Below are 9,924 nucleotides of genomic sequence, written 5' to 3'. Positions count from 1 at the left end.
GCCCACACATGAAAAGTCAACACAAATAAGATGATTTTACATAAATGGTAATAGTTCTATTCACCTTACTGTAACCGTGCTCGTCCCGATCCTCTACAGATGGCAACTCCTGAAGCTTTGCGTAGCCACACGTAGAGCAAGAGTGGGACTGTGGACTGACGCTCATACGTAACTGTGGGTGGATGATGTTCTGTGTTGGAATGGTCTCCTCCCCGTTTGGCTGAACACTCCTACATCACCATTATGATTCCATTCATATCGCATGACTTAAGCTCAGTGCCAGCGCTTCCCTAATTGGAATTAACAAAAAGCTCCCCGTCATTCTCCCCAATGTGCGTAAGTGCTGCCAGGGCGTTTTTTTGTGTGTGTCTATTTTTAAATAACTCCGCTTTAGAAGATCGTTGTTTGATGAAGCTGATTTTAACAAAATCTTACGTTCTACATAGTTGTGTTAAGCATCGCGCATTTTCAAAATGCAGAAAGCGCACGAATGCTTGTTGAAATTGACAGAGGACAAACAAAACCCTCACACGCACTACAGTCGACACATTCAAACTGTGAACCAGGAAGTAAAGAGGTGGGGCGGGGATTCGGGGAACCTCCTCGCGTGATCAATATTGGAAATCCTTGTACGTATTCATTTTTTTTTAAATCTCAAAGGCAATGTTTCATTCTGATTTTATTATTATTATTGTATAATTGTTATTAATACTGATTATAGATAAATTATAGTGGTGGTGGTTGTAATCACATTTAGACACATGAAGTCTGTTCAACTAACCTTGATTTGAAATAAAGCAAATTGCAATGCCTCAGGTTCACTTTTTGATATACCTGTATCTGTTGTGCCTTGTAAATTGTACTTTGTCTCTTTCTTTTGAATGTCTGTAATCTCTTGAAAATTAGAGGTTCTTATCTCAGCGAGACCAGCCTGGTTATGTAAAGGTGAAATTAAATTGAAAATAACTACTGTACTGATAAAAGTATACTGGTATGCAACAATTTTATCCATCCATTTTCTATATTGTTTGTCCTTATTGGGGTTGTGGGTAAATGAAGCTAATCACATTTATTCTGTCATTTAGTGGAAATTATAGCTGCAACCATATTTCCCCCCAAAAATACTTGATTTTATTCTCCTTCTAATTTGCAGACACGCACAAACAAAATACAACAAATGCTGGTCACTTGCACTAGTGACTCATTCAGTGAGGTAAACTGGTTTTGTTTACTTTCAAAACTCGTGTGTCTGGTTGACTCCAGGACAGCTGTATGATACATTCAATTAAATACAGAACATTAGTGTGGTTGCACTCAGCCATTTCGTATTCAACTATTGTTCTAAACTTAATGTAAGAACAGTCACTCTGCCTAGCAACCTTCAAACAAACTTTATAAACAGGCACCATATAAACCCCTCCTAAAAAACCATGCCACAGATTGGCATTATCCACAGGGGGTTCTACTCAACCGGCAGGTAACGACCTTGTTTACCTGCCAGTTGAGTAGAATGAGTACTTAATAGGATAAAATAAACTAAACTAAAAATAGGCGTTTTTTGCATGAGGTGATGAAATCTTTCTCGTCAGACAAACCTGGATCTCAGACGGTGAACCTATAACCACTCCAATTTTAGAAGCACCTACTTGTACACAATCTGGTCAATTCTGTAAATGCAAATGCGCAACGATGTAAGAAGGTCATATTTTGTCTATAATTAATTTGATAACTCGATTATTTGTCATGTATAATTAATACCTTTAAAAACACAGTTTGCCAATTGCTGTCGACTGAAAATGACATCACAAGTGCTCAGGGTTCAGATAACAACAAATCATTGGTCAGCTTGCGAACGTCACATGACCAAACCTGGAAAACAGGTGAGGTTGTTTTTTTTGCACTCACACACACATATATTTATGGTCTCCCAGGCAGGGAGGCGAACTCACGGCAACCTGCACCAAAGGCAAGTGACGGTAACCATTCCGCCACCCTGAGCCGGAAAACAGGTGAGCTGGGTCATTACCTGAGCTACCTGTGATCTCATTTTCAGTCGAGGACAAGGGGCAAAATGTGATTTTAAAAGTATGAATTGTACATGAAAAATAATGCTGTCAAATTAAATCGAGACCAAATATTTTTTTATTGCTGAAAATGTCTAAACGAGTCAAGTATCCCTTTAAGAAAAAGGACGGCAGGAAAAAATAAAAAGGAAAAAGCATAAATGGGGTCTTGCGGAGGAGTTGTGGTCTGCGGCAAAATTCGGAGGTGTGCTGGCGAGATCTCCTTTTTCTTTTCTTTCATCACTTCTTATTTACTTCTTCTTCATTTTCCAGGATTTCTTGTTGGACATGAGATCAATCATAGCCTGAGAGCGGCGCTTCAGCGCCTCTCGGGAGAGGATACCTTCCTCCTCTTCGTTCTCCTCCTCTGAAACCAGCATTACGAGTTAGCGCGTACCGTGCGCGCACATGCATCTGTGTGTGTGTGTGATCTCACCGTTGGTTAAGAGGCTCATCTCTTGGTCCTCAGACACGGTGACTCGCTTGTTGTAAGTGGGCAGTTGTTTCTCAATCATAAAGTAGAACTAAGCAAGAAAATGCAGTGTGAAAATCCGCCTATCTCTCTCTGTCTGTCCATCCATCCATACTGTTTTGTTTTTTAGATTATGTTTTTCCTTTGTTTTGTTGACCAATACATTTTCTTTACCGTTGATCAAGATTAGCTTTTGTATTAATTCGCAACACATACTGGACACTATAGCTGAGGCCACATAGATGCAAAAAGAAAAAAAAGAAAAAAAAGAAAAACCCATGCCCTCATGAAAATGTTAACTTTTACAGTATGTCTCACCTCCTCCTCCTCCATGTCCTTTGCAATCTCATTAAGGTCTTTTCCCTGAAGTTTGTTCTGCAGTAACTGCACCTTCCGTTCACACTGGCTCAGCAGATGCACCACAAACTCTTCAGAGTTTGGAGACACATCTGATGGTGGTTCATTCTTCGGCGATGTCAGAAGAGGCAACACATGAATGAAAATCATCAAACGGTATACATAGGTTATATTTGCTTGCCTCGTCAAACACTGTCAGAAGTGCGGATCTATACATGAAATGGTAATACAGTAATTATTATTATTATTATTATTTTTTGTCCAATCAGATTTCAGCTTCTATGTGTTGACATTATTTTAATGCTATACTGAGGAGGACAATGATAGACATGAATAAAACATTTCAAGACCCCATCAAGCCTGGTTAGTTATGCCCACAGCCCGAAAATGCAACTTCCATTTCGATAGTCAGCTGGTATACCCGTTTTAGAGCGCCTTGTTGTCGGCCGTAATTCGCGAGTGTGCGCATGGTTTAAACGTGCACAGTGTTCCCTCACTTTTCGCGGGTGATATGTTCCATCCCACAATAGGTGAATTTCTGCGAAGTAGTGGTCGTAATTAAAAAAAAAAAATCTTTAATAACTTTTTGAAGTTAACTGCCTTCAATTAACTTGTTTTTCTGTAGAGTAAATTTTGACTCTGAGTGGGACCAAATAGACTTTACACTTGGAAGAGAGTAAAATAAAGAATTGGAATAAAATTAATAAAAGTCACTCAAGGGTTGAAGAACAAACTCACAAACTTTAACTTGGGAGACAGCTGATCTTCTTCCTGAGCCACGCAGCTTCTGCTCTGTGTTAGTATATCACTCGTGTTAGCTGGAATCGTATTTCCAAGACCCAAAATTTTTTTGGTCTCCTCTTGGATATAAACAAACAATAGGAGAGGCATAGCTCATCTGGTAGCGTGGCGGTCTCCCAAGTCGAAGACTGTGAGTTTGTTCCTTAGCCCTTGAGTGACTTTTATTTTTTATTTTACTCTCTTCCAAGTGTAAATATTACTCTAAAACTGAGTCTCTTTGGTCCCATTCTAAATAGAGTCACATTTACTCTACAGAATTGACTACATACATACTTCTCCTGAGTGCATGTGCCCAGAGGAGGGTGCGGGGGGTGGGGTTGGGCGTAACAATGAGACACACACTCTATTGTGTAGGTGCCAGCATGTACAATTAACATGGCGTCTGTTCTAAAAATAGCTCACCAGTGATGGGATACTGACTGGCTAGGAAAAATTAACTCATTCACTGCCATTGACGGCAATAGACATCAAAAATTCATTTGAACTATTTCAATTAGTTTAACATTTCCCCCCCCCCACTTTTGTTAACAAGAGTGTGAAAACCTAGAATTGTTTTATTGTACATTTAGAACAGATACAAAATTTGTGATTAATCGTGAGTTAACTAGTGAATCTATGCGATTAATTACGATTAAAATTTTTAATCGACTCACACCCCTAATTTTTAGTCATCTTATTTTTTAAATCACGTCAGGCGATTAAAATTTTTCATTGTAATTAATCGCATGACTTCAATAGTTAACTAATCACACATTTTATATCTGTTATAAATGTACAATAAAAAAAATTCATAGGTTTTCATACTCTTGTTAACAAAAGTGGAAACAATTTTAAACTAATTGAAATAGTTAAAATTTATTTTTGACATCTATAGCCGCCAATGGCAGTGAAAGAGTTAAAAGAAAAATGTCAACATTAAAAAAAAAAAACTCATCATGGTTTACATTTCTTATTTTACCATACATTCTATATTTTGTTTAAAGTGTAATAGATTATGTTGAATGGAAGCAGGAGCTGTTTTTATTTACTTAAATATTACAAAAAAGGACAGAAATAGCAGCATAAATAAAGAATTTTATGAGGTACTCACTATTGAAAATAAAGGGTGGCTTTGAAAAACCTGCAAAAAAACCCGAGGTAAACCCCGCCCTCAATATATGAGTTATGGACCCAAATAAAAATCGGCTATAGCGGGAATCAGCAATTAGTGGACCATGAAGTAACAAGGGACCACTGTTCATTGTGTAGTAGGCAGTAAAAAAAAAAAATCCCAGATGATGTAGCATCTATTTTTCCAGGTCATTGTACAGTAGATTGAGAGTTGACATTTGGGCGGGGCATGATTTCAACTAATTCGGCGGAAAACGCAGAGCAAACAGCTTGACTTTTCACCATTTTGAAGCCTCATTTGAATACTTGATGATATTTTTGAAGTGTTGTTAACAAGACATTTTGTTTTCACTTTATTATGACTTCAAGCCCTCCCACCCCCTCCTCACCAGAGAAATGTGATTAAGTTGATCCGCGAGGTGCTCCACTCCAGCTTGGATGGTGCTGAGGGTTTTGCCGAGAGCAGACAGACGCACCGTAGCTGTTTCACAGCTCTGCTGCTTAGCCACCAGTTCCTGCTCACACTCGTCCAGCATTCTCTGCTCACTACAAACGGAGAAAAGGGAATAAGCTCTAAGAGTGTGAGGAAAGGTTGTTACAATCAGGCGGCGCATACATTCCCTTTCTCAAAAATGACAGTATGCTTATTATACTACTACGCTGACTTTCTCACCTGGACAGTTGTGTTTCTCCCGAATACTTCATGGCCTCAAACTCTTCATTCAGCTTCTCCTTCTGCTCCTTTTGCTGCAGGAGAATATACTCATTTTCTGTTTTCAGCGCTTCCAGATGTCGGTGAGTGTCTCTCTGGGCGACGTATCGTTCCGTGACCTCCTGCATACAGGACGACACACACACATTCTCGTACACAAGACCTTTTCTTCTTTTTTTTTTTGGTTGTTTTTTTTTAGGTATTGATGTTTCAGAAGAGTTATGGAAGGAGGGACTGGTTAGCATACAAACATGTTCTGTTAACTTCAGTTAAAGACTAATTGAATTCAAAGTTTTACATGGGATTCATTATTCCAAAACCAGACTAAGTAGAATTTTTCAATCTGTGTCTCCTTTGCGTGATAGATGTGGTAATGAAGGCTCACTTGCACATTTATTTTGGTTTTGCCCTGTATTGAATATTTTTTGGTCTGAAATATATAAATGGTTTTCTAAACAATGTAAAATAGTGGTTCAACCAGATTGTAAACTGGCAATATTCGGTTGTTCTGACTTGGCCGAGACCCAAAATTGGAAAACGGCACATGCCCCATGCGTCAAGAGATGGCTTAATGAAATGACACATTATGTAAGGCTGGAGCGGATTTGTTTTGATAAAAAAGAATTTAAGAAATAATTTTGTAAAAGTGTGCAGGGAACCCTTTTTGACACTACTCGGTCACTAATTATGGACCACCAACTATTTGATTAGCTTATCACTAGTGTTATAAGCTCTGCCGCTGTCTATATATTTATATTTTACATTTACATTTTTTTCCCTGTGTGTGCACATTTTTGAACATGATGACAATCCACCTGTTGTTTTTTGTTTTTATTTTGTGTTTGTTTTTTTCTCTCTTCTTCTCTTTGTTATATTGTATGAGGGGGAAAAAAATCTTAAATAAAATATTTTTTAAAAAGAAATGAAAAAACAGAAGACCTTTTCTAATGCTACATTCTCACATGACTTTAACCTTTGTATTTAGCCCAGCCGTAATAAATGTAGCGAGCACATACCATTAAGAGGCTGAAGTAGCAGACTTCTTTATAGCACGAAGGAGACTTATTAAATCAAAGCGTGGATGTCACTGAATTTGTGACATTGACTTGCTGTACATGCCACTCTGTTGACTTGGAGTCTTATCTAAAGCCTTCAGTCTTAAACTTGGGTTTTAAATTGGGCAGTGATTTTAAATTGCACCAGCAAGTCACTAAATCCACCTTTATTCATTTCAGGTAGCTGACTAAGATAAAGTCGCTCCAGCCCATTCTTCTAAATTACAATGATCTTTGTCTTCCTTGCAAAAGGACACTTTAGCTGTTTAAAGTGATTTCAAAGTGGGGTGCGAGTTATTTAATAGGCCCCACTCATGCCAGGCCGTGAATTGACCTAGGGAGGTCACAGGTCACATTTGCAACCTGCACAAATCACATGGAGGGACAATATAAACGATCCCGTTTCCGCATTGCTACCTTTGTATCCGTGTAACCGGTGGCATCCTTCATACTTTGGAGGGTCTCATCAAAGATGCCGATGCTCTGTTCCATTTCAGCGGCCATCTTGGCAGCGCCGCACTCAGCTTCAGCGTTCAGCTCATCCTGTTGCACGTTTTTCCTCTGAGCCTGCAGGTCACAGCGTTCGAGTTAAGCACATTTAATTAGCTTTGAATTAATGTTTTAGCTTTGATTCACAGGGTAGTATTAAAAAAAAAAATCACATGCTGAGTACTCACATCCAACTTTTCAGCCCGGGCCTTGATCTCCTGCACCCTTTTTCGGTAGATGGCTAAAAGATAATCTTTTTCTTGGTGCTCCTTGAAGTACAGCTCCTCCAGCTGCTGTAACTCTGTCTAGGAGAATGGAAAAGAGTGCACGAGTGACATAAAACTGTCATATGATAGTAAATTGCAAATTGCAGCAATGTATGGATGATGATACATAATAAGTACGTTACGGAAACCTCAAAGCAAGACATGTGAAGAGTTGAAATTACAGACCACATTTGCACTCAATAATTTGTGTTGATAGCAGAGTGACAGTTTATGTAAAGAACATCATAATTTACAATTGCGGTTTCTTTGGACAGCTGGGCTTTGTTGTTCATATCCTGAACTTCCTGCAATTCCTTCCTGTACTTCGCGATTTCTGCTTCTAGACCATCTACCTGACCCTGGAAAGTCAGACTCTCCTCCTGCCAATAATAAAAAAAAAATGGGAAGAAAAGGATGGTTGAAGCATGGTCACTCACTTGAATTTGGTCTTGAGGTTCACCACAACTAACCTGCAAGTGGCGTTTCAGTTTTAGGTAGTTAGTCATGATGTTTGCAGCTTCCTTGCACTTGAGCTGGTTCTTGTCCAGACAGTTCTGCAGTGACCTCAATTTCTGCAGAGAACAAGACATAAAAAAAAAAAGTTTAAATCGAGTATTTCTATTATTTGCAGAAATCACTGAAAAGCAAAGGTAAATAATCAAATATAGTGTAGTGTTTTATTTGTTATCAGATGTTGTTTCAATCATAGTGCCATAAAACAGTCCGTTTTTGCATGTAAAAACAAGTAATACCAACCATAGTAATATCCTCCTTTTCTGCTAGTACTTGGTTGAAGCCCACCGCTTCCAATCTGAGGCACTCCTTCTTTAGGTCCTCTAGGCGGTGCTGGTGAGCAAGAGTAGTGTGCCTAGTGGCGTTGAGACGTTTCATCTTGGACGCTACCCGGTGCTCAAGTTTGGATAGGGCTGCCTAAGGACACACAAAGGAAACACTCTCGACTACATTTTATTTATTTTTAGGTTTCATTTTGAAAGCTGAAAATAGTACTCTGCATTAAAAAAAATGTTTTCAAAGAAAAACAAGTGTGACAGGTCTGTTATAGTATCTCGACATCTGTACAGGGACAAGAAGCCGTACGTCACAAAAACGACGAAGCTAGCAAAGTACAGTAATTAAATGCATACAACCTTCCCGGATATTGTTGGCCCAGTGTCCTTTTCCACGCCTCGGCCATGTAAGGCCGATTGCACCAATTGTTGTTCATCCTGAGAGACAAGAGATCAATATAATGTCAGTGAGGATGTGGAGATTTCATGAGTGAAGTGTTTCACGTCCTTACTGTTTCGGCCTCCGTCACTCTCTTCTGCAGTTCCTTGTTCTCCTCCCGTAGCTGCAGGATGCTCTGGCGGTTCTTGGCCAAGGCCGAGTTAGAGCTCTCATAGAAGGCGCTCCTGTCGCTCTCTGGCCGGCGGCAAGTATCGGGAGTTCATAAATATCGGAGTCGGAAGTGGGAAGTCGGAAGTCGAAACGAGCTTACCTAAAAGTTGGAGTTTACGCTGCAAATCCGCTATTTGGTCATATATGGAGGGTTTGGTGCTTTCCGGTTCAAACATGGTTTCGGTATAATCTCGTTGGGCAAAGAAAAGTCACATGTAGGCCAAAGAGGGGCTCACCAACAAATCGCGCACAGTGCCGAGCCACGTTGCTTAGCAACATGTAAACAATACTATTTACCGGTTCAGTTTCCTCTGATGACAAGTTGAGTGTGGACTTTGTGATGTCATTTCTCATTTTTAACTTTGGTAACATGCGTTAGTTATATAGTTAAATAGTTAAAATGACCAAACAATGATGTAGTGCTAGGAAGTAAGTAACTAAGTACAAATTCTTTGCAACTGTACTTAAGATTTTTCAGGCATCTGTACTTCACTTGAGCATTTTTTTTTCTGATGACATTTTTACTCTTGAAAACAGTAGACCTGCAGTGTATTTTGTACTCAATAGTATACGTTGTCAAAGAACACTTAAAAAAAAAACTCCAAAGATGACAACAGAATTAAGAAAAAAAGCAAAGGGGCAAAGTCACCTACAGTTGCGAACTTGACTGATTGGTTGAGATCTTGGGGTTTTATAAAGTCTCCCAAAAACAAGGACATCCCCCATTCCCATCCATACATAGCCTTACTGAGAAATCTTTTGATATTGTTAATGTCAGTAATTCAAATAGATGGAAATTTTATATGCAATAGAGCCCTTCTGGTGCCAGGGAATGAAAAAAAAACGTCTTCTTTTTGTGCTAATCTGTACCCACAGTTTAGTAATCGGTTCCCACAGTTTAGTACGTCAATAACAAACAAAGAACACAGATTTTAACCTGTTCTCATTTCCACAAAATCAAAATGGCATGGAGTTTCTCACCTGTTTCACACTCAACACTACTCTAGTTTTCAAATAAATCAAACTTGTATCTATATATTCGAGTGTTCTTCTTTGTTTGTTATTGACATGCTAAACTGTGGGTACAGATTAGCAAAAAAAACATATTTTTTCATACCCTGGCACCAGAAGGGCTCCGTACCAGAGGTCTCCGTAGGACCACAACTCAGACCTAAAGATTATTTTATAGAAGAGTGGTGGG

The 9,924-nt window shown here is 39.0% G+C and overlaps 1 protein-coding gene across 1 annotated transcript; it reads right to left on the bottom strand.

The window, feature by feature from the left end:
* Positions 1 to 1,108: 1,108 nt before the first annotated feature.
* On the bottom strand, positions 1,109 to 8,986 carry odad3 (outer dynein arm docking complex subunit 3). The gene is made up of 13 exons (XM_077572133.1): positions 8,824 to 8,986; positions 8,626 to 8,747; positions 8,474 to 8,551; positions 8,082 to 8,255; positions 7,796 to 7,897; positions 7,580 to 7,705; positions 7,248 to 7,364; positions 6,988 to 7,137; positions 5,477 to 5,637; positions 5,193 to 5,349; positions 2,854 to 3,000; positions 2,500 to 2,587; positions 1,109 to 2,430 (listed from the first exon to the last, which is right to left on the bottom strand). The coding sequence occupies exons 1-13, from the start codon at positions 8,897 to 8,899 to the stop codon at positions 2,315 to 2,317; spliced, it is 1,614 nt and encodes a 537-aa protein (XP_077428259.1). The 5' UTR covers positions 8,900 to 8,986; the 3' UTR covers positions 1,109 to 2,314.
* Positions 8,987 to 9,924: the final 938 nt, after the last annotated feature.

This window comes from Vanacampus margaritifer, chromosome 7 (genome assembly GCF_051991255.1).
Source record: "Vanacampus margaritifer isolate UIUO_Vmar chromosome 7, RoL_Vmar_1.0, whole genome shotgun sequence".
Taxonomy (NCBI): Eukaryota; Metazoa; Chordata; class Actinopteri; order Syngnathiformes; family Syngnathidae; genus Vanacampus; species Vanacampus margaritifer.
Note: the sequence above shows the minus strand (reverse complement) of the source record. Positions and strands in the feature narration are given on the sequence as shown.

Bases quoted from the DNA above. Each gene is read 5' to 3' on its own strand.
- odad3 (XM_077572133.1), bottom strand. From the start codon at position 8,899: ATGTTTGAACCGGAAAGCACCAAACCCTCCATATATGACCAAATAGCG. The intron at 7,365-7,579 runs GTAAATTATGAT...CCATTCTCCTAG, and splicing joins TGTCCAAAGAAACCGCAATT to ACAGAGTTACAGCAGCTGGA. The intron at 7,138-7,247 runs GTGAGTACTCAG...TGTGACCTGCAG, and splicing joins CCCGGGCTGAAAAGTTGGAT to GCTCAGAGGAAAAACGTGCA.